The 24,526-nt window shown below is 54.8% G+C and overlaps 1 protein-coding gene across 1 annotated transcript in view; it reads left to right on the plus strand.

Annotated features, from left to right (window-relative positions):
* Positions 1–555: 555 nt before the first annotated feature.
* Positions 556–24,526, plus strand: part of DISP3 (dispatched RND transporter family member 3) — a 44,019-nt gene continuing 20,048 nt past the window's right edge. The window contains exons 1-4 of the mRNA XM_024554824.4: positions 556–740; positions 19,162–20,248; positions 21,109–21,328; positions 24,209–24,345. Of these exons, the coding sequence (XP_024410592.2) occupies positions 19,165–20,248; positions 21,109–21,328; positions 24,209–24,345 (1,441 nt within the window). The 5' untranslated portion in view covers positions 556–740; positions 19,162–19,164. The remainder of the gene's footprint in view (positions 741–19,161; positions 20,249–21,108; positions 21,329–24,208; positions 24,346–24,526) is intronic.

Here is a 24,526-nt window from a genome sequence, read left to right on the forward strand (position 1 = left end):
GGTGAATGGAGAAGTAGGGAGGCAGGGCCGATGCCAGGAGCTTGGGCTTGGCAGCTCCCTCCGGAGGAGACCCGGGGATGTCCTCGAATGTCCAGGACGCTGGTGGCCTGCCAAGGCTGGGTGGAATGGGAGAGGAACCCAGGATGCTTGGAAGAAGGGACGGGTGGCCAGGCCTGGGCCCTTTGCAGAGGCGGGAGCTGCCCCCCAGGGGTCGCTGCGCAGCTTGCAGCCTCAGTTAGTGGGCAGTGGCAGCCCGGTTGTACCACTGCACCGCTCCTGCAGGGGGAGCGGCGGCCACGGAGGCGCCTGGCGGCGGGCTCCAGCGACAGCAGTGTGCGGCGGAGCTCAGGCCCTCTCCGGCCACTGACGCAAAGAACGGCGGCACGGAGGCCAGAGGCACCAGTGGCTGGGGGTGGGGCGCAGCTTCAGAGCCTTCTCTGGACACCCCCACATCCTGTGGTAGAAGCCGGGACCCAAACAAAGGCGGGTGGCGAATAAAAGGCGGCGCGCGGAGTGCTTCGGGTTGTGCGCTGGTGACCAGAATCCGCACCGGGTGTGCGCTGTCTGTGCGCTCTGGAGCAGAGCGGGGAAACCCGGGGCTCCTGCAGCTCCGAAGAGCTTTTCCCTGCTACTCCCGCGAGGGGACAAGTCCACACGGCTCGGTGGCCGCAGTCCCCGGGCCCCCCGGCACACCTCCCTCCCGCGCCCGTGGCTCAGCCAGAGCAGCTTGGCCAGCCGAGGTGAGTGCGACTGCGGCTGGGAGGAATCCGGTCTGGGCTGAGGGATGCATTGCTCGGAGGAGCGGGGCAAGTCCTCTGCACCGCCACTACCCCAGCCTCGCAGGGCGGTGTGTGAAGTTCTCCAGCTTTCCAGCCAGCCCGGGATGCGGGCCTCGGAACCCACCACTCAGGGAAAGCCGGCTGGTGCTGGGCAGAGCTTGCCTCCCACGGCCAGTCCCCAGCTCCGCACCAACTCCCAGCGGGCCCAAGCAGCCTCGGTCTGCACGGGCCAGTTTGATGCCCAGAAACCTTGAGGCTTCCGATCTCTGGCCCCCTGCACCTCCCGGCAGGTGAATGACTGATTCCATAAAAGTTGAGCGTCAGTCTGAACCCGCCCCGGACCCGGCTCTTCGCCGGGTTAGAGCAGAGGGAAGGGACAGAAAAAGGTTAATGACCTCGTCTCCTTTCATTCCCCACCTGAGCGCCCTTATGCTGTCAGCAGGACATTTCCCGACTGCTAGAGCCCAATTAACCCGGCTGCAGGTCCAGCTGGGCGTGCGGAGCTCTGGGGTAGACCGCGCGGGCGATGGAAGCCAACTGCGAGAGGGTCCCGGGCCCTCCCGAGAATGCGAGTGGGAGTGGGGGGGCGAGCAGCCAAGCAGGGGCGGTGCTGAGGATGGGGAAGATTTCTGGAGCTAGTGGTGCCGAGTCCCATGAGTCAACCCCGCCTCTGGGAGAACTTTTCCAACTCCCCTGTGGGGGAAGTGGGGGAGGGCCCACAGCTGAGCTAGGAGGGCGCCTCCTTGGAGGCTTCCTTTCATGTGCCCCTCTTTGCTGTGGAAGCCGACACCAGCTCCCCAAATCCCTCCTGAAGCTGGGTGCCGACCCCCTCCCTCCGCGGCCTGGGTCAGCACTACTAAGGGCGCCCTAGGTAGCTCCGGACACTCAGCCCCCACGAACCCACTTGCACGCTCACAGAGATCTACGGACCACCCACATAGTCCAATCACACAAATACGCATCCACCCACAGTCCACGCAGAGGGGAAGATCCACACGCACGTGGACCAGCATAGATTCCCCCACAGGCACCAGCCATTCGAGCAGCATTCTCACTCCAGGTCCTGCTGTCTCCGGACACAATACTCCCCAGCCTAGCTCCGGCGCTCACAGGGACACCCAGTGACTCACAATGCCGCTGGGGCTCCGTGCACACACAACCCCCCCCCCCCCCACACACACACACTGTCCTACTCCTTCCGGAAAAGCAGGGGGTGGCAGAGCACACCTTCCCCTCACCCCAGTGCAGATTTGGGTAGGAACCAGGACATTTGCCAAATGGAGGGGGAGGTTCTGGTCCTGTGGAAGCTGCAGACAGAAGCCCAGCCTTGCCGAATCTGGGTTTAGGCTCAGAGTCCATTTTGCGGAGCTTCCCTTGTTTAGACCTTGCTCCCCTCTCTCTCTCTCTCTGCATCATTCCTTACTTGCACTTTCTGTGTCTTTGCTCCCCTGCTCTGTTCGCCTCCCCTATGTTTATCTTTTACCTACCCCCCCCCCTGCCTTTTCCAACCCTCCTTCCCAGCCGCCTTCACTCTCCCCTAACTTTCCTTCAGTCAAGCTACTCCCATGTGGGTACAGCAGGCTCTAAGGGGGAGCTGGCTCCATTCTCCTGGCTGATTCTGAGCCCCTACTTGCCCCTTTGGAAGTCTGACACCCTCCCCTCTTTCCACCTATGGCCTCAGCAGCTTCTGCCCCCTTCCCAGGAAAATTTCCAGAGAAAGATGCACCAGAGTCCCCACAGTGTCCCCAGGGGGCCAGGATTCCACAGCAAGTGATTCATTCCACTCCCACTTCCCCGGGGATCTGGCTGCTTGATGGATCTGGTACCCATGCCCTGGCTTGCCCTTTGCCACCTCTCCTACTATTGCCTGAAAATCTAGAGGCTAGGTTGAAGGAGGAAGAGTCCCAGTGTGATATGGTGGAAGGAGCTCTGGAGTGCTCCTGGGGAGACCTGGGACCTAGACTCAGCTTGGCCACAGGCCACCCGTGTCCTTGGGTGAATTCCCTTCTCTGAGCCTCAGGCATCCCATCTGTACAAGAACAGAGCTGGTTGAGGTGACCTTTGGAGTCTCTTTCTGGCCCTAACAATGCAATGTTGACTCTGAGTCCCCTGAGTGTGTGTGTGTGGGGGGGGGGGATTGGTAATCACGGTTCTAACCCCAGAGGGAGGGTACCTTTCCCCTTCTCCAGAGCACCCACCACTAGTGAAGTCGTCCTGTCCCCTGAACAAGGGGTGTTCAGATGATTTCCTCTATAGGACCAGAGATGTCAAGTAACTTTCTTGAGGTCACACAGCTGAAATGCAATCTCTATTGGGGCGGGCTTTGACTCTACTGTCAGCATGTCCTCTGTATGAGCCACTGGTTTTGCTGGTGGATGCTTGGTAAGTGAACGAATGAGTGAGTGCATGGCTGAATGGAGTCTTAAACCTGAATCTCTTGACCCCCGGAGTCTTGGGATCATGGTTTAAACCCTTTCCTCTGTAGCTTACACGTGTTTCCCTTGTCTCCCCATTTCCGTCCACTCGCCTGATCGTTCAAAGGCAGATGAAGTTGTCTAAGACTCTTCCTCCCTTAAGGCCAACTCTGACTGTAAATGACCACAGAGAAGGGACTAGCTGAGAGCAGCTTTGGAGGCCCTGCCTGGTGGCTAGGGGTTTGGCAGTCAGCCCCAGGTCCCTGAGACGCCAAAGTAGGCTGTCCATAGGCAGCTGACCAGGAGCAGAGGCTGGGCAAGAAGACAGTCTGCCATTTGTCTAGGCAGCCCCCTCCCACAGCCCCATGAGCCAGGCACTGCAAAAATCACCTTTGCAGGTGAGCAAAGCGGGATGCAGAGGGATGAGGTGGTTTCCCTCAGGGCAAACAGCCAGCCCCCTGGTAGTTGTAAAATAGGCTCCCAGACGTGGTAGTGGTGGCAGCTGTGGTTGATAATAGCGTTATTGGTGTTGACATTATCACGGAAAGTTCTGTGATTGGCCTCTTTGGTTCCCTTCCCCCCTCTTTGAAATTGTTTCCCTACGTGAACCTCTTATACTCCTCCCCCCTCCCAAATAGGGGGAGGTGGAAGGCTAGGACAATGAGAAAGGGGCCTCTGGTTGTAGGTCAGCCCCAGCTGAGGAAGAAGGCTTGCCATCTGCAGTCTTCCTCTCCCTGCCCGCCCTCCCCCACCCGAGCACATCTCTGCCAGAGGAGCAGTGTCAAAGTCTGTCAAAACACCCTTCCTAGCTGGGCTCCAGACACAAAGCCTGGGGAAAATAAATAGAGAGCAGTGTTGACCCGAAATAGACTCACAAACATGCATGTTTTCCAAAAGTCACATTTCACAGGCAGACAGTGCAGCTCATGCTCCAGCTGCTTGACAAAGACCGGAGGCATGGCCTCTCTGGGCCCAGTCTGGGGGCGGGGGGAGCGCAGCAGAGCCTCCCCCAGCCAGCTCACTCCTTGCTCAGCCCCTGGAAAGCCAGCCGGCCACACTCCCGCTCCTCACCAGCTGGAAGGTACAGGGGTGGGAGGACTTCCGTTACTGCACACCTGGGCAGTTGTCAGAGCCCCTTGGAAACGGACACCAGATGAGGCTGGTGGCCTCAGTCCTCTGCCTTACAATGGAAGCAGCAGGCTGGTTACAATACTGTGATAGTAATAGCTGCATTTGTTGGTTGCCTGCGATATGCCGCGTGCTATCGCACCTAACCTTGCAACCATCTCTCGGCCTGTGGACGGTCACCCCTATTTAATATATGGCATGGCCACGGTTCAGAGGAGTTGAGAGGCTTGCCCGAGGCCGCAGAGCTAGAGAAGGCCAAGTTGGGATCAGATTTGATCTGAATGAAGCGAGAGCCCTATTTTGCCCAGTATTCTGTATTATTTCCCATATTCATTCGTTCATTCATTCATTCAATAAATTGTGTGTGAAGAAAACCATTTACGTGATGGTTTTCAAGGCATGGAAGTCCCTCTGCCTCCTAGGTCAGAGATGAAGGACAGCACTGTCACCTGGGGTCAGCTCTGGCCATCTCTCATTGGCCCAAGGTGGGCACTCAAGGCTCCTGAGCCAGCGCCGGCACTGGCTACCTCCCCTCTGCATCTCAGCCTCTGTCCCCACCTTGAGAGCTGGGAACCTGTGCGCCTGGGGGGTGGGCTCAGGCAGGAGTCCCACTGGGAGGCTTGGACTAGGACAGATCAGTTAACTCCCTAAGAGGTCAGGGCTGCACAAGGCCTCTGCAGTCGGGGAAGGGATTCCAGAGAGGGCAGGTGAGTTGCCTGGCATCACGCAGCACATTGGTTGAATCTCAGAAGCACAGACTGGCGTGCCATGGAGCCAGACCAGCTTCCCTGAGTGTGTGAGAAGCATCGAAACAGCTCCAGTGGGGGCGGGGGGGGGTGGACCACTGCAGGCAGTCAATGTAACACGCCCCTTCCAAGCACAGAGGGGAGATGCAGCCTCCCCTGCCTGGGTCCCCTTCTCCGCACCCGCCAGCATCCAGCCTGACCCTGCTGACCGGCCTCAGGCCCCCACATCTTCATCACAAGCGACACTGGCAAACACAGAACATTTACCGTGTGCCGGGCGCTGTGCTCAGTGCTTTATGTGCATTGATTGATGTACAGCCCAAAGTATTCTTAAAAATTTATTTTTAAAGAGAGGGAAAGGGAAGAAAAAAGGGATAAACATCGATGTGTGACAGAAACATCAATCAGTCACCTCTCGTGTGCCCCCAGCTAGGGACCTGGCCCATAACCCAGGCGTGTGCCCTGACTGGGAATTGAACCTGCACGCTTTCGGTTCACAGGCCGGCACACAATCCGCTGAGCCACATCAAGCCAGGGCCCGAAGTGTTCTTACTCCACTCCACAATTGAAGGACCTGAGGCTGGAGAGGTTGGCTCACCTGCCTAAGGTCACACAGCTAGTAAAGAGGCAGGTGGGGCTGTGCGGAGCCCCCACTAGCAGGTCTGCTCTGGGGGCAAAGAGAGGTTTGGAAGCAAAGCCAAGGGAAGGAGGGGCTGATGGACAGCAGCAGGCTCTTTATATCGCACCTCCGGTCCTCAGCACGCTCGCTGGCGTTTGTGCCGGCAGAGGCTGTGTCTCTGCCAAAACCTGGAAGGAAAAAGCCCAGTGCAGGGTCCTGGGGCCAGCCCCAGGGGGACGTAGGGTCTGAGAATCTCTCCTTGAACTCGGGAGGGACCACACTAGGCATACAGAACCCCAGCCGTGCTTTCGCCTCTGTCATCTGCTTCTTCCCTTTGTTCCTCCCTCTGAGGGAACCAGAGTGGGCACCTGGACAATTTGGAAAGGGCCATTGGGTGGCAGATCAGGGTCTTGCTGTATGCAGTGAGCTTGACTGTCAGGAATGAGGAGGTGATGGGGACAATGGGAAGGATTGACTTGGATTTAGATTCCTGTGGGAGACACACAGGTTTTTTTTTTTGGGGGGGGCACTCTTTGGAACCAGGGAGAGATGTCCCAGGAGACAGTGTCCAGAGGTTTAAAAAGCCTCCTCCATCATCCCTCATCCCAGGCGTCTGCCTGAGCAGCCCCACTGTGCGCCAGGCACCAGATGTGCAGAAGGGAGGCAGCCTCTGTCTCTGTCCTTGTAGAGCTCAGCAGAGCCTCCCATCCCCACCCCGGTACCTCCTGCCCGAGCGCAGGTGAGAGATGATGGGTGATGGCTCACCCAGGTCCCCCACCAGAAGTAGCCAAGAGACCCCTGTGTCCCCTCAGACTCAGAGGACATGATCCAGGCCAGTGGTCATTCCAGGGTCAGGAAATAAGCTTCCCATGGGTGGAGCCTGCAGGACACCGGGGGTTCTCCCCAGCTTGATGTCCTGATGGGAGAGGGGTGCAGTAGAGAAGATTCATTCCCGCCCAGCCATCTGCCCGAAGCATCCCGCACACATATGACTGGACGACACAGCCTTTGCCAAACCACGTTAATAAAGGGGACGTGACTGCCAGCTTGAAGCCACTCCTGTCGTGGAGGAGAACATGCTGCTCTCCTTGTCTCTGGGGAGGGCAGCACGGAGGGCCCGGGGCCTGGGGCCACTGCAGCAAACTGGAGTTCCTGCAATGTTTGGGGAGAGTGCCACTGCTTCCCCTCCCATGCTGGCCTTGGCACAGTCCTGGGGGTTCTCACGTCCTTAACTGCGAAGTCCTGCCGGGAGACTTCCCAAAGATAATGATTATAATAACTGCCAACATATTTTGAATGTTTACTACCTGCGAAGCACTGGGCTTAGAGCTTTGTAGATATTACCCTTCTATCCTAATCCCGGCCCTATTAGAGAGTTACCATTATTATTTCATTTTAAGGATGAGAAATGGGAGAAGGAGACTGCGCAGATGGCTAGCAAGCAATGGAAATAGGACTCAAGTCCCGTAGGCAAGCAGGCCCGGGTGCTGTGACCACACCCACCATAAGACAATCGAAGCTCCCGCTTTGACCTTTGTATGGACTTGATTTGGGTCTTTAAAGATGAGCGTGACTGAAACCAAAATACCTTTTGGCTCCTTCAGCAACCTGGGTAATGTGTACCCAGGGACTTGAGCTGCGTCCCAGTTGGCAGGGTGATGTGAGTTGACCATTTGCCTCTTGACCGCCAAGCAACCAAGCAGATCCCTTCTCAGATGTCCAGATGTGGGCCACATCTGGCAGACTGGCAGGACCTTCCTGGCCGTCATCCAGATGTTTCCCCTTCTCCATGTAGACACAGCTGGGACTTGCCTCTCTCCACGCATGCCTGTTTGTGACAAATTCCCGCTTGAACGTATCTGCTGGTCTTAAAGCATCACCGTGTGACTTCACAAAGGCAGGATATCAACTTGGGTTCCTCTCTGTGACCCGGGCCTGAGGGACATTAGGCTAAGCTGGAGGAAAAGCGGGTTGGGGAAAGTGTCTGCAGGTAAAGGAGGAAGCTCTCCTTCCCTTCCCTGCCTCCACCCAGCAAGCTGGGATGAGCTGGCCAGCGAGGAGCATTGCAGGCAGCCGCTGCACGTCCAGACAGGCGTGTGTGCCTCCCCGACCCCATCCTCCAGAGGCCTTGAGCAGATGGTTCCAGAGTAACAGAGCCAGGAATTGGTGGTGAAAAGGGACATGTCAGCCAAGAGGCATTCTTGGGCATTAATGAGCATGAGAATAGATCTGGGGCGGGAAGGTTCACAGAACCTCCGGGAGGAAAGGAGTTCAAGACATGGCAGAGTTAAGTTAATGAAGGTTTTACAGGAAGTCCTTATTTCATATAGCAAGCACCAACCATGAATGAGTTAAGACTACGAATGAATGACTGAGTGAATGAATGGATTGGTAGGTGTATGAATTGGTGAATGGGGCTGATGGAGCTTCATGGCCAGGGCCTTGATTGGGTGAGGCCTGGCCTGACTCTAAGTACTGACAAAAGGAAGGGTCCTGTTCCTGTCCCCCAAATGTCTTTCAGCTCAGGGTCAGGGAGAAATGGACTGAATCCCTGCACCTTGCCTCCTCACTGTGCACCCCACCCCACCTAATCCCACCCCATTCTGCGGGACATCTGGTCACGGGGCTCCTTGGGCTCCTAGCCGTGGTGGGGCTGAAAGGCCAATGGAGGCTGCAGCCTCCACCCCCTGCAACCCTCCACCATCTCAGCTGCTCCCATAGCCCTAAGTCACCTCTTGTCACACTTCTGTGTCTGACCCCTTGGGAACTACAAATGACAGAACTGGGAAGTACCTGAAAGCTCCTTGAATCCAGCTCTCCCATAGGACAGAAAGGCAAACTGAGGCCCAGGGAGGAGGAAAGACTCACAAATGGGAGACAGAGCCCCATTATGGTGGAAGGATTAAAGAGGTTCCCACTAGACTTACAATAACGCTGCACCACTGAGCAGGGTGGGGGTGGGGCAAGGGGGCCTGGGATTCCTGGGCCCAGGTAGCTTTCTTGGGTCTCTCCTGGCCTCCAGGGCCAGAGACAGCAGTTCTTAGTTCCCAGGGTCCTGAATTTCCCAAGGAGTTCATGGGAAAGGCAGCAGAGCTGGGGAGTGGGCCTGGGGGGTCTCCTCCCCATCTCCAGGGTCTCCGTTGCGGCTGCTCAGCTCCCACCCTCCACCTCTGTTTCCATAGGCAACTGCACTGTCACGGAGGGTAGGCTGGGGCTGAGGGCCAGTCTTAAACCCCCACCCTGGCAGGGCCCTCTGAAGACCCCTGTCCCCCTCCTCCCATTACTCACACCTGAGCTGTCAGTTAACAGTAGGCCAGGAAGCCCTCCTCCAGAGCCACTGGGCAGGTGCATTTCTGCCTGGACACCCAGGATGCTGACGTTGGGTGTCAGTTCCCGATGCTGCTTCTCTCCTCTCTTCCCCGGAACCTGCCGTGCCTCCAGGGCTGTGCCTGGATGTGACCAGGATGACTCAGGGGGCAGACAGTGAGTGAGTGTGAGTGTGTATGTGTGTGTGTGCACGCCTGTGCATGCCAGCAGGGTTTGGGAGAGCTGGCTCTAGAACTCTGGGAATTTTCAAGCATGCAAGATTCAAATAAAATCTTACTTTATTCGAGTGAGAAGAATACAGAGCTTATCAGAAATTGGGTTCAAAAAAAATTCCTTTACTTCTCTTAGCTTCGGTTTTCTTGTTTGCAAATTGGCAATAATTCCTAAGACTAGAAAGCCTATAGGAAAATGACCTACAATGTCACCCGATCCCCCAGGATGTGGGGGTCAAGGACAGGGAGAGAAGCGGCCCTGTCCTAGGGACTAGAGGGCCTGGGTGCCTCCAGCACCTCCTTGCTGTGCTGCTTTCCCGTGGGCCTGGCTGCCTTCGCTGCCCGCCCCCCCCCCCCCCCCCCCCCCCCGCCCACAAGCCCAGGCAGCAGGGGCTCAGGGGGCCCAGAGTTCTCAGAGGAGGAGGTTTGTCCTAAGTCTTCCTAAAATCTTTCCAGGCTGTGAGGCTGAGGGTACAGTCCTTTCCCAAACCACCACCCCAAACCTGTCATGGTGGCCCCTTGGGGGGGCATGAGCACTTCGCATTGTGTGTCTGTCTTTTTACTTCCGGCTTACCCCCAGCTTCTCTTCTGCGCCTGGGACCCAGGAGAGTCCCGCAGCAACCCCAGACCCATAGATGCGGCTTGGGTGTGCTGCGGGGAGGGGAGGGATCGTGGTCTCCAAGCTTTCCCCTGAGTGAAGACCTGGCAGGGGCCGCCTCTGTGCCCCAGAGAGGCTGATGGTCTCCAGCACACACTATTCAGCGGTTCCCGACACTTGGAGTGATGGAGTGACGATACAGCAGGACCCTCCCGTGCAGCAGGACCCTCCTGTGTGTCCCACCTCGTTATACAGTAGCTTCTGATGAGGGGTGAAGGAGAGCCCACTTTAGAGAGCATCGCTCCTCCCGAGATGGAGGACCACTCATCCAGAGATGTTAAGTGACTTGCTCGGGGTCACACAGCAGACTGGTGGCAGGGCAGGTTCCTGTGCTCAGCCTCCAGGGGCCACTTGTGCTGCCCCAGGCACCATCCCCTGCTTCCGCCTCCTCCCTTGCCCCTGAGCTTGAGCTCCGAGGAAGAGCTGGCTGGAGTCTTGCTGCAGAGGTGCCAGGGGGATTGTTTTACATATTTGTTAATCGGGTCTCAGAGAGAGAGGAGGGCCCTGAGCTCATCAACCAGGAAGGAATCCAATTTGGCTTTTATGGCCATGGTTATTGGTCTTATTTTGCGGCGATCTTTTTATTTTTTATTAACACAGAGATCCGGGGGCTGAGGAGCTGATTGGCTGCTGGGCCCCGTGGGTCCTCTGGGCTCGCAGGGAACTGTAGTCGGCAGCCGGGACTTGGAGCAACCAGGGCTGAGAGAGAGGGAGTGGGAGAGGGCGGCCTGGATGGGCTGGCCAAGGCATGCAGTGTATTTGAGGAGCTAGCTGGCTGTCTTTCACAGATTCTGTAAGTGCTGGTGGTTTTATTAAGCTTTTATTGCCTTTTCCTCCAAGATGCCAGGCTGCTTGGCAGGTGCCAGGAGCCAGACCTGGTAGGTGTGGGCCATGCAGCTGAGCTGAGCAGGCAGAAAGAGGTGGGGAGGGAGGGCAAGAGCAGGTCAGTTGGATGGAGTTCCTCTTACCAGTAGCGCACAGTGGCTAAAGGGAGGGGGGCTCCGACTCTGGGCTGCAGAGGCTCAGACCCCAGCCCTGCTCCTGCAGGCTGCCTCACAGAGCTGAAACTGGAACGGAGGCGACATTAAGGGAAGTGCCCAGTGCCAGGTGGGCCCACAGCAGGGCTCACAGGGTGGGCAGCTTCCCTCCCAAGTCCCTCGCATGGGCCTGACAGGTAGTGAGCCCTTTGCCTTCCATTTCCTTTCCCTGCCTGGCCCCACTAGGAGGAGCTGGTTGGCAGAGCTGGGTGGCCTGTTTGTGTGTCTACCACCCATTCTCCCCCGAGAACATAAAGTTCTGTTCCTGGCCCAGATATCATCATGTCTTCCTCCCCTTGGCTAGAGGAAGAAGCAGTTCAAGGAGTAAGCCCTGGACTCAGATCCAGGGGGCTGAGGCCATCCCCAGCGCCTGGGGGCAGTCAGTGTGAGCCAGCCCCAGTGTGGCAGAGGTCAAAGGCTCCGTTGCCTACTGGAGGAAGCCCCTGAGAACTGCAGAGAGTGGTCCTGGGCCACCTGCATCAGAGTTACCTGGGGAGATGGTATAAATATAGATTCCCCCCTTCCCTGGTCTGATTGGCTAGATCTGGTGTCTGGCCCAGGTGTTTGCATTTGAACAAGTACACAGGTGACAGAGCCACATTCAAGCCTGAGGGCCGATGTGGTAGAGAATGAGAGTCAGCGCTGGCCACCCTGCACACCTGCTGTGAGCTGGGGCCTCTTCCCAACTGCGACACTCATAATGATCACATTAGCTGCTGTGACTCAGCAGGTGGGGTCCCACCACCCCTGTTTGACAGATGAGGAAACAGAGACTTGCCTGACGCTCCCAGCTAGTGGCAGAGCCAGGGTTTGAACCCAGGTGGGTCTGACCGCAAAACCCACGTTAGGTCCCCCCTCCCCCTAGAAACCAGGCCCTGGTGCTCTCAGTACCTGCTACCCTCTGAGTGTTGAGGGACCAGTTCTGCTCCACTGAGCCCACCAGCCAGAGAACACATGGAACAGGGGACGGTGAGAGTGGCTGTTGTGGTCATTAATGCTGGTTCCTCTGGTGCTGGCTGGGACGGTCCCCCGGGTGATATATTGACGGGAGCAAAGCTCGTTTGCCTGATATATATGGAGCTGTTGGGCTTACGAGTCAGTGCCCACAGCTTTCTCACCAGCTGTCAGCCCGGGGTGGCCAGCTGTCCTTCAAACGCTCCATCCCTGCAGCCTGCCCTCCCGAAGAAATGAGGGTCCTGAGCAGGACAGCTGCAGAGCCCCTGCGCAGCTCCCTCCTCTCTCCACCCCCACCCGGCCTCCCAATAAGTAAGCCCAGATTTTCTCTGGGGGCCAGGAGGAGCGTCCCTCTGAATTTCCTGCCCTCTGCTGGCAAATTTAGGCCACAAGAATGTTACGTGGTCTTGAGACCACAGGTCTGATGGGAGGAGGTGTAGGGGAGAAGGGATATTCTTGCTGGGGGAAGGGCTCAGGCCTGCGCTGACACTCCCCTGGCCACGCCCCTTCCTGTCCAAGTAGGACTTTGAGCTTCTTGGTATAAAACCCTAGGAGGGTCCTAGGACCCAGCTGCCAGGAGGGGGCTCCCTGCTTCACCCCCACTTTCCTCTAGGGTGCTTTGTGCCCCGTTGTATCAGTCAGAGTTCTCCACAGAAACACAACCAATAAGATGTAGAAAGCTGGGGGGATGAATGGGTGGATAGCTAGGTAGACAGACAGCTGACAAGGAATTGGCTCACATGATCGTGGAGGCCAAGACGTCCACATTCTGCAGGTGGCCAGTCGGGGACCAAGAGGGCTGAAGGTATAGTTATAGTCCGCGTCCGAAGGTCTGTCCACCAGGAGAGCAGACAGCGTAAGCTCCTATGGGGAAGCCAGCAAGGGCCCACGGAAAAGACCAACATCCCTGCTCCCAGACTCAGCAGAAGGAGTTCCCTCTTACTCAGCCTTTTCATTCCATTCAGGTCTTTCATTGGCAGGAGGAGCCCCACCCACGTTAGGGAGGAAAAGCCACTTCGCTTGTCTGCACACCCACAGTTGCGTTTGGTCAGATGTCTGGGCACCTCTGGCCCGGTCAGGCTGACATGCAAAGTGAGCCATCACAGCCCCCAGGAAGGGAAGGCCAGGCCTCTGTGACTGGCAGAGACCCCTTCGCCTCACGCCCCGAGCTGTCAACTACTACAAGCAGAATGGCCAACCTGCATGATTTTGGATCTAATGGGGCTGGTGCGGGCTTGCCCACAAACCGTGGGCTTCTTCAGTGAGGACTGACAACCGACATCTCAGCTCTCAGGGAACTCAAGGGCTGCTCAGGGTGGCAAAAGAGCGTGGCCTTCAGCCTCAGGGGGGCCTGAGGTTCAAAGGCTAGTTCCACCCCTATTTGCTGTTTGACCACAAGGGGGTCACTTAACCTCTCTGGTTGTTTATTCCTCTGTAAAACAAGGGTGCTCATAGCGCTCCCTTGCAGGAGCCCTATGTGAGTATGAGAGAGGGTGGGTAGAGTGCTTGCACATGGTGGACACGCAGCTCATTAGTATGTTAGGATTGTCTCGAAAGGTGTCAGGGTGTCTGCATCGAGCTAGTTGAACTTTTGGCTTCACCCCATTTGTGTGAATTTGCCCCAATTTTGCCACTATGTCTCTGGTGCTCTGCAGCCTCCTGCCCTGAGACAGAGTGCCCAGGTGTCCGAGAAGAAATGGGGGTTCTGGAGGGCGGACACATAGCCCAGGCACCCGAGTGGTGGCAGACCCTAGGAAGACAGGCAGTAGGACTCAGGACTAGGAAGGACAGAGCCCTCCTCGTCCCGTTCCTGCCTTCTCCACCACAGACGAGCTGAACTCACCAAAGTGGCGGGAAAGACCCGTCACCAGGAAGTAGACGAGGGCACAATGCCCCCACTTCAGCATGTTCGGGGTAAACAGAGCTGTTCAACTAAAAATACCGCATTGTGGACTTCTACCCGAATCTCTCAGCCCAGGGGTCCGAGAACCAGAGACCCCAAGATGTTTCCCAGGAGCAGAGCTGAACCAGGGGGAAAAACGCCTGGAGACTGGAAGAAAAAGCTGATTAGCTCCTAATTGCCATTAAATTGTATATGCATATACGGTACATATTTTAAGTCGAATCTGCATGTCTAATGTGATTTTTTGATTACATGTTAACAGTCTGGCTGGGATGGGGAATAAAGAAGGAAGGGTCTGTCAGCCTTCCGCAGGAGGGAAGTTGTCAACAGGGCTGCAGGCAGGCTGTGGTGTTTGGCCACGTCCCCAGGGGGCCACTGGGGACAGAACGAGGCCAGGTGGGAAGCTGGGGGTGGCTCGAGGCAACACTGCGGCTCCCAAAGCCCCATTGGGTCCAGATGGGAAGTCCATCTGGCTTGTGACTTGAAGAATACCTTCTTCCTTAGACCTTAAAAATAGCTTCCCTTGGGGTGGTGAACAGACAATACAATATACAGATGATGTTATTATAGAATTGCACACCCGGAGCCTGTAATTTTATTTACCAACATTGTCCCAATAAATTCAATAAACATTTTAAAAAGAAATAAAATAGCTTTCCTATTTTGGCTCGTTGGGTCCACATGTCATCTTCTCTAGGTCTGGCTGTTCCCTGGGGCTGCCACAAAGTCCTCCCAGATTCTGGCGATGGAGCAGGTCGAATACTCCTTGGAGCCAAGAGTCCTGGCTCTGCCACTGAAATATGACCTTGGGCAAGTCCCTCCTCCTTGCAAATCTCAGTGTCCCCATCTGCAAGATGAAGGAGTCAGACCGGATGTGCCCCGGTGTCTCTTCTGGGTCCGACGGGCCGTGATCTGTTTCCTGCTCATTTTAAAGACCCCTCTCTCCATCCGGGGAATGGGAGACACCACTCTCACTCACCCGCTGGGCATCTGCCAGCAGCTTCCCCCCCACCCCCCAGGTGCTTCTGCTTTCTAACCAGGATCCTTCCTGCCCCCACCCGAACCAACCCGGCTTCTTGTCTGCCCTCCCAGGCCTATTCTAGGAACTCCTCAAAGAATTGAAGGCTGGTAAGCAAAATCTCTTCCACTCACGTATTCACACATTCTATTTTTAAATAACATTTATTTCTGATCTTAAAAGTGAGAACGTACCTGGTCATTGCAGAAAATTGGAGATAGGTATAAAAGAGAAAATAAAAACCACCCAGAATCTTCCCAGAGATAACCACTGTTAATGGGTTTTTTGTTTTAATACCTATGAAGGTGGATTTAGTTTAGTCTTTCTGTTATAAAATTGGGATTATGCTACATACGTGGCTTTTGGGTTGCCCAAGCCTGGCCTTTGAAACTGGGCCAGGTTCTTCCATGCAAGGCCCCCCCAGGGCCTGCTGTTCCCCTTTACGTGGCTGCTTTTCCCAAGAGGAGGGGACCTTGTTCTGTGGATGTCTCCACCTTGGTACGTGGGCCCCTGGGAGGCCCAGTTTCATTGTGACCACCTCTGAGTGTGTGTGTGACAGAGGCAAAGGGACAGACAGCAGAAGAAGTGTGTTGGTCACTAAGCAGGAGCCTACGCCAAGGGCCCACCCTAACAGGAGATCATACGGCGTGATCACAGTCCCTCGTGATCACAGTCCCTCGTGATCAGTCCTACTTTAGGCTCTTTGTCTGAGCCAATGACAGGAACCGAAGGAGCCACCCTTGGCATCTTTCCATACAGCAGCTGGGGCTCCTTGCTAAGCTAATCAATTCCCATCACTTGAGAAAGGAAAACAAATTTAAGATTTGCAGCCCACCCCATGGAGGGGCCTGATGGAGGTGGTTGTGGCGCCAGAGCCAGACCCCCCCCCCCCCCCCCCCCCGCCCAGCTGGGCCTTCGTTGTGTGGGTGGGGCCTCTCAGGTGCTACCTATCCTCCTTGGTCTGCAGACTGGGGCTTCTTGGAGATTCTGGGAGCATCACAGCTGGAGGGACCTAGGCCTTTACCCGGAAGGGGAGGCGGGGCCCCAAGAGGGAATGGGACATGTCTAAGGCCACGCAGAAAGTTGGTGGCTGAGCTAGGTCTGGAGCCATGGAGCTTGACCACCGGTCTGGTGTGGTTACCACACGGCAGCTTTTTTTCAGAAGTGGACAGAGAAGGTGGGCATTTGGGTGGGAAGAGGGGCGTGGAATGAGAGGCAAAGAACTTAAGTCCATTTCATACTCTACAGGATCCTTCCCCCCTGGGCAGAAGAAACTCTGCCATCTGCTTATGTTGATTGACGCCTGACTGTCCTCTATCTGGGGGAAAGTGCTACCTAATACATAACCCAGAGTCTTCAGAGATGCCGTTTCCTTCCTTCATTCAACAAATCCCTGCTGAGCACCGATCTTAGGCCATGGGAGCCCAGCAGGGAATGTAACAGCCAAGTCCCTGTCCATGTTCATGTCCACCCAGCTAGGGGGCTCTCACAGGAAGGCAGAATGGCTGTGCCCAATCATCTGGTCATTTCAGTCCAGCAAAGGCTGTTCCCAGGGCACGGAGTCACATGTGTCAGACAGGGCTGCGCTGCATCAGTGCGGTTACTACTCTGCGTAAGCAACCGTCCTAAGGCTTAGTGATGTAGGACAGCCAGTGCATCATGCTCATGGACTCTGAGCAAGGATGGAGCAGGAGCTGGTGGCTTAGCTCTACCCCATGGTATGGGGGCCTCACCTGAGAGGACTTGAAGGCTGGGGGTTGCTCCATGACCGGGACCTGGAATCACCTGGAGGCATCTTCACTCACAGGTCCGGTGGTGGATGCTGGCTATCAGCTGGGTCAACAGCAGGAGCTCCTACCTGTAGTCTCTCTGTGTGGGCTAGTTTGGCCTTCCTCACAGCATGGCAGCTGGGTCCCAAGGACACGTCCCAGGAGAGCCTGGTAGAAGCCTCAACAGTCACAGAGTAACACTTCTGCCGTGGCTCACCCAGATTTAAGGGGGAGGAGTCCACATGCAAGGGGGGCATTGTTGAGGCCACCTTTAGCAAATACAAGGGGCCACGTGGATTTTTAGGAGTCACGGCCTTTAGGGAGCTCTCATTTCCCAAGCATGTGTACCTAGCAGGCACTATGCTCAGCCTGCTGTGTACGCCTTCCTTCCGACACCTCTGGTGACTCTCATTAGCCCCATTTTGCAGATGGGACGAGTGAGGCTCAGATAGGGCAGCGCTGCCTGCCCTGAATCGTGCAGCTGGGATTTGCACCCTAGTCTCTCTGCCTCTAAAGCTCTTAACACTGACTGCTACACTGCCTCTCCTTCTCCGTCCCTCAGCGATCTTTACCCCCGCCCCCCAAGTGTGGTGAGGAGCTTAGACAAGCAGCTGGGGAATGGAGTGTTCAGATCTGAGAAGGCTTGGCAGAGGCGACATTGAGTAAGGCCTTTAAAGATGCTTTAGATTTGGACACCTAAGGAAGGGAGTGGCATTCCTAGTGGAGTAGCAGTGGGGTAGAGGGGCCCCTAAATCACCAAGGGATGCTACTGTAACCAACCCAGAATCTTGGCCTTTGACCCTGTAACACACCAACACATTGTAAACTGTTCCACCCTAAAAGGCAGGCTGAGACTGGGGATGGGGTGGATGGACTTAGCCCAGAAAAAGTGCCAAAGTGGCCCCTGTCCCTCTCCACTATATTACCATTGGCTTCCTTTGTAGGCTGGGAGTGGGGCGCCCAGCCTCCCACAGGCCCCCTCCTCCCACTTCCACGTGCAGACTTGGTTTCACTCTTTGGAGATGGAGTGAGTCGGAGCCACCTCTGGCTCACTCAGGAGTCTCTGCTAATACAAATCAGCCTCGACGCAGTTATCTCTTCATCGGGCTCGCTTTAGGGAGCCGCAAAGGGTAAAGTTTAATTATTTCATTGATAGGAATCGTGCATATTACAGGAGCTGTGCCCGCCTCTTCCAGGCCTCTCTCCCTTCAGTCATCTGCCGCGCACTCTTCCTTCCCCTCCCACCACCCTACCCCCTTGCACACTCTGATGATCTCTCTTTGTTTCCCTATTTGGGTCTCTGTCTTCCGCACCAAATTCCCCTCTTCTTTGTCTCTGCCCCTGTACTCTCCCATGTCTTGTCTCTTTGTCTCTGTTTCCCTCCTTCCCCTCACCCTCTCTTCCTCACTTTCTCCGGGCTAACGGCAGCCCCCTCTCTTCCTGGACAGACTGTCTAATTGAAATGGAGCACTCTAGAGAATGTTAATAGGAAAGGCAGCATTAATTAGCCAGCGCTGGCATAATTAGCTTCCTTCTCTTGCTGCCTGGCATCTAACTGGATAATGAGTCTCTCTCCATCCAAACAGAGGGCAGGCAGGACAGGGGGACAGGCCATGCCCAGCGATGCCAGAAGGCCTCCTGCCTTCAGGCCACCCTGCTGGAGTCCTCAGGCTGCCCAGCCCTGCCCTTTCCTGCTGGGCCCTCCTGCTGCTTGTTCCCAAGTCTTGGGGAGACAGACGCCCGGCCCCTGCCCGTGCCCAAAGGTCTGACGTTGCCAGAGCTGCACGTTAAGCGGCCCGAGCCTGACAAACAGTGGCCACAGCTGCAGCATCCCACAGAAGGGGTGGGGAGGCACTGAGAGTTCTTGAGGAGAAGTATGGCCTGCATCTAGCCCTGGCGCAGCTGCGTGGGCCGTTGCTGAGCACGTCCCAATCCCCAAAGGGGAGCGAAAGAAATCGGTTTATGTGACAGAAAATAACTAATGCACTGCACAGGCTGCAGGGCGCTTCCACCGCGGCCTTCCCCACAATCGTGTGAGGCGGGAATGGCCACCTCTGTCTCACAGACAAAGACTCTGAGGTTCAGAGAGGTTCGCCGTCTTGCCGACACTCACACCATCAGGACCAAAACTACGGTCCTTCGTGTTCCAAACATCATGTTCTTTCCCTTCTACCTCGATGCTTCTAGAAGTTACTTTATAGTTGCTCCCCAAATAAAAGTCATTAAATTGGCCTTGAGTTCTAAAATCAGAATGCAGCAAAAATTGGGAAATCATGCATGGCCCAAATTTCCCTCAGATATCCCTTGCACAGGGAGGAATATCTCTTCTGTTGACACTTGGGCTGGGACTCTCCTTCTGTGGCCTTGAAAGCCGCATCTAGTTGAGGGGAGTGCTGGGCAAACAGGATTTTCCCTTTTGTTTTATGTGCATGTGGTTGAGTTCAGTTGAGTTAAATGCCTGCTTGATGCGATTCCATTGTAGTGTTTGTACTTGGTTATGCTTGGGCAGGGTTAGTGCCCACCGCTGGGCAACTGACTGTAGCCCTGGTATCATCCTCTCCCTCTCGCAGCCTGCTGACACTCTCCTTCTTCTGTAGGCTATGGACTCGGAGGATGACCCATTGTTGCAGGATGTGTGGCTAGAGGAGGAGCAGGAAGAGGAGGAAGCAACGGGAGAGGCCTTTAGGAGAGCCCAGAAGGCAGGGCCCCAAGCTGGGGCAGGGGGGCAGTGTTGCTGGCGGCACTGGAACTTGCCCTCCCGGCCCCCAGCCTCGGGCTTCTGGAGTACCTTGGGTTGGGCCTTCACCAATCCGTGCTGTGCGGGGCTAGTGCTCTTCCTGGGCTGCAGCATCCCCATGGCCCTGTCAGCCTTCATGTTCCTCTACTACCCGCCGCTGGACATTGACATCTCCTACAACGCCTTTGAGATACGAAACCACGAGGCCTCCCAGCGTTTTGATGCCCTTGCACTGGCACTTAAGTCCCAGTTTGGGTCCTGGGGGCGTAACCGGCGTGACTTGGCTGACTTCACCTCTGAGACACTCCAGCGCCTCATCTCAGAGCAGCTGCAGCAGCTGCATCTTAGCAACCGCTCGCGAAGGGCCGCCAGGGCCCCACGTTCGGTCGCTGCTGTCCCAGGGTCTGGCCCAGGCCACTGGTGGGACCTCTCCGCCTCCGGGAAATCAGTGACCAATCGGGGCAGGCGTCTTCGACGAGAGTCGACCCTGGTGGACCTGGCAGCCAACCAAAGTGAAGGTCCGATGGACCAGGGGCGGGACAGGGATGGGCGGCGCCAAGTGGATACTCCGCCCACCATAGCCAATCAGAGCCGTGCACGTCGGGGCGCCTCGCGTTGGGACTATTCTCGCTCCTACATGAGCACCAACACCCAGACTCACGCGCACTGGCGCATCGAGCTTATCTTCTTGGCACGTGGTGATACAGAACGGAACATTTTCACCAGTGAGCGCCTGGTCACAATCCACGAAATTGAGCGCAAAATCATGGACCATCCAGGCTTCAGGGAGTTCTGCTGGAAGCCCCATGAAGTGCTCAAGGACCTGCCACTCGGCTCCTACTCCTACTGCTCCCCGCCCAGCTCACTCATGACTTACTTCTTCCCCACGGAGAGGGGTGGCAAGATCTATTACGACGGCATGGGCCAGGACCTGGCAGACATCCGGGGTGAGTAGAGCAGGGTGTGCTTGGGGCGGGGCCTGCACGGGGCGGGGTTTGAAGCTGCTTGTAAAGGGCGAGGCCTGAATGCGACTGGGGACAGGCCTCACTGGGGTAATTGGGAGATGTGACTCTCGGTTCAGTACTTTAGAGGCAGGTAGGAGGATGGGGAGGGACTTGGCTGGGCAGCGGAGTCAGGCTGGAACTGAGGGCTGGGCAGGCCTGAGGGTCCCGTGAGGAAGGATTGGTAGCAGGGTTGGGTGTGAGATGAGATCCCAGGCAGGCGAAGAAGGAGGTTTGGGTGGGCACACCCTGGATTGAGAGATATTGGGAGTTTCGCTGTGACAAATCAGAGACAGCCTGGAATGGGGTTTGGGCTTGAGGTTGGTTAGCAGGAAGCCTGGGTGGGGTTACAGAGAGCCAGGCATCTAATCAGAGGAAGATAGGGGAGTGGCTGGAGCTGAAGGAAATCCAAGGTGGTGTTAGTTGGCTGTGAGTTAAGGATGGGACTTGAAGGAAGGAGCAAAGCCAGGTGTAGGGATGGGGCTTGGGTGTGCCTTTTAAGGGGGCCGTGGGCGGGGTTCCAGGCAGATGAAGGCGGGGCTGCAGAGATTGAGCCTTGGAATTAGCTGAGATTCAAACAAAAATGAATACATCAATTTAGTGGGAGCTGCCGGGAGGGCAGGTCTGGGACTTCTCTAAACCATCCCTCTGTGCTGTTAGGAACAGTTCAAGGCAGCTTGAGGGGGAGTTTCTCAGTTCCTTAGAAGGGGTGAGGTGTGGAGGAGGGTAGGATGGCCCTGATGGAGGGCTGGTGGAAGTTGACCCACTGAGTTCCTTGACCCCCTCCCCAACCCCTGCACCTACAGGTTCCCTGGAGCTGGCCATGACTCACCCCGAGTTCTACTGGTATGTGGACGAGGGCCTCTCTGCAGAAAACCTCAAGAGCTCCCTCCTGCGCAGCGAGATCCTGTTTGGAGCACCCCTGCCCAACTACTACTCTGTAGATGATCGCTGGGAGGAGCAGCGCGCCAAGTTTCAGAGCTTCGTGGTCACCTATGTGGCCATGCTGGCCAAGCAGTCTACTAGGTAGGCGGTCCGGCCACGCCGGTGTGTGCCTGTCCGTGTGTACCAGTAAAGGGCTTTACTAGGGTAGGGAATTGGTTTCCAGGTGCTTCTTTCTCATAAGCACCAGATCCCCTTCCCTGCAACTTTTTTCCTGGGAAGTCTTTCTTCCCAAGTCAGGGGCAGAGCCAGCTACCTCCTTGCCATCCCTCTGACAGGCTGGTCCTGTTTCTTGATCATCACTAATGGTTAGTGAACATAACTCTGGAGGAGGTAGGAAGTCCCGGAACTCTTGCCCTGGAGTTCTTGGGTATTGATTTTCTCCTGCAATGGTGCTTGTTGAGGGCTTTCTGGAAAGAGTGTTAACCAGGGATTAAGGAGCTCCTCTCTTCCTCTAATATCCAGGGAGGTAGTTGACCAGACACTTGGTTTCTCCTCAGTTTTCCTACTTGTATAAAGAGGGGGTGAGTCCTGCTACCCTTCTGGAGTCAGGAGGAAATGAGCTAAGAGATTGAACGGTGGATGCTTTGGGCGGTGGGTGCTTTGGGTACCCTCCGAGCCTTGGGCTACGTGTCTGAGAATACAGCTGGCTGCTTTTGACCAGCAAAGGGCATTAGATCGTTCATCTGTCAGCCCTCTGGCCAACAACTCCACTGCCCTGCAGCACCCTGCCCTGCCCGGTTAGCCCCGCACACGTGCTTTCCGTGCCTCACCCAGTACATTGAGCCCCTGCTGTAGTAATCAGAGCTAACATTTATCGAGCGCTTGCTCTGTGCCACGCACTGACCTAAGCCCTTTACACGCACTGCCTCATTTAATCCTCACACCAGCCCAATGAAGTAGGTGCTGTTATGATTATCTCTGTTTCCAAAGTGAGGAAATTGAGGCACACCACCATTAAGCTGTTCAAAATGATAAACCCCTGAAGAAGTGGAATGGGATTAAAATCCGGGTTTTCTAATACAAAGCCCCCACCCTTTGTGTTTCCTGTGCCAGTTGCTGCATTAGGAGCTGCCCCCAGCCCTGCTGTGCCAGGAAAAGCCCTGTTTATCCACTGAGATCCAACCTGGGAGGCTTTTCCCTGAGGCTGGTTAACTGCCTTTCTATCCACTGCCGCAGTCCCCTTCCTTCTCCCTGAGGGAGGCAGAGAAGAGCCTACCCAGGCTCTGGAATCAGATATTTCTGGGGTCAGATCCCAGTGACTCCACTTAGCTGTGGGAGTTTCAGTGAGTTATTTCACCCCTGTGAGCTACAGTTTCATCGTAGCCCTTGTCCACCTGTATTATAGTTAAATTCCTCGTCAGTCAAGGCACAGTCCTCAAATCAGCAGCACCTGCCACACCTGGGGGCTTGTTAGAAATGCAGAATCTCAGAATCTCCAGGCCTGTCCTAGATCTACAGGATTTCCCGGTGACACATTAAAGGATTTCACATTAAAGTTTGAGGAAGTTTGGTTTAATTATGTCTTAACAGAGTATAAGTCCGTTGAGGGTTGGGATTGTTCTTGGCTCATTTCTATAGGCCTAGCACCTTGCGTTGTGCCAAGAACAGCTATTAAAGGATTTGTCTGGGGGGATGGACGGATGGATGGAAGTGTGGAGGGAGGGAGGAGCCCTGGGGAAAGGTACTTGCCTCAGGTGGAGAGCGGGGAGGGGCTGGCTGTAGAAGGATCTCCAGGGTTTCGGATACCAGCAATTACCTCTGCCTAGTATGTTCAGCTGCTGAGGCAAAACCCCTACCCTGAGTGAAAAGCCTCTCTCTCCCTTTCTGTGTTCCCAGAGCTTCTTAGGAGTGGTGGCAACCAGGCCCCTTGCAGACTTGCCTGAGTACCTTCTTTTGCATTAATAAAATCTTTTCTATTATTCTATTATCGGTTACCTAAGAGATGGCCTCATGCACCTGGATTTATTACAAAATAATACAAATTATCACTTTTACTACTTTCCTGTTAATACTAGAATCTTAGAACACAGTTCACTGCATTTATAACCCTTTAGCCTTTTACATTTTTATTGCATGCATTTTAATTCTATATATATTTTTAAACTCATAAGATATTATAGTATTATTTTACTATGTCAGTATTTATTTATATTTACTCACATGTTTACCTTTTTTGTTGCTCTTCATTACTTTACAATTTTATGTTTCCCTCTGGGATCGTTTTCCTTGTACCTGAAGAACTCTCATTAGTTTTGTTTTTGTTTTTTTTTAGTGCAGGTTTGCTGGTGATAAATTCTCTTTTGTTTGCCTAGAAAATATCTTTATTTTACTTCTATTTTTGAAGTAAAATAAAGTATTTTATTTGAAGTGTTTCTGCTGGTATAGAATTATAATTTGGCAGTTACTTTCTTTCAATACTTTTAAGTCATTGATCCATTGTGCCACGACTTCAGTCGTTTCTATGGAATAGTCAGCTGTCAATCTTTTTGTTGCCCCTTTGAATGATTGTCTTTTTTTTCCCCTGTGGCTACTTTTAAGCTTTCTCTTCATCTTTGATTTCACCAGTCTTACTAAGATTTATGTTGGCATGGTTTTCTTTGTTCTGCTTGGGGTGCACAGAACTTCTTGAATGGATCGACAGCTTTCATCAGTGTTAGCAATTTCCTGGCTATTGTCTCTTTGAATGTTGCCTCTACCTCCCTTTCTGTCCCTTTTCCTTTTAGGATGCTAACTACACAAATGTTAGCTCTCCTCACTGAGTTTCACGTGTTTCAAATGCTCTTCTCTAGGTTTTTCTTTTCTATTTTTTTTCCTGTAGTTTGGCATTCCAGTTCACTGACCTGTCTTCTGTTGGATCTAACCTGCCACTTGCGTGGATAGCTCCTGGTCCTCCTCCAAGTGTTGACAGCCATTTCTAATCCACTTCCATCTTTCTCTCTCCATGCTCCTCCCTTCTCCCAGCAAAGTCCAGGTTCTTTATGGGGGGACAGACCTCTTTGATTATGAAGTGCGCAGAACCTTCAACAACGACATGCTCCTGGCCTTTATCAGCAGCAGCTGCATTGCCGCCCTTGTTTACATCCTCACCTCCTGCTCAGGTAGGGCTTCTCTGAAGGTCTTGTCTCTTCCCAGTGTGCTCCTATCTGGACAAAGCCCCCCTTCTCAAGAATGCCAGAAATAGTCTTCAATCCACTATGTCAGAGCTGGTGGGGAGGGGTGCTCAGAAATCACTTTCTGACTTCAGGCAGGTAGACTGAGGTCCAGAGGTAGGTGGGCCTT

This window comes from Desmodus rotundus, chromosome 3, assembly GCF_022682495.2.
Source record: "Desmodus rotundus isolate HL8 chromosome 3, HLdesRot8A.1, whole genome shotgun sequence".
Lineage (NCBI taxonomy): Eukaryota > Metazoa > Chordata > Mammalia > Chiroptera > Phyllostomidae > Desmodus > Desmodus rotundus.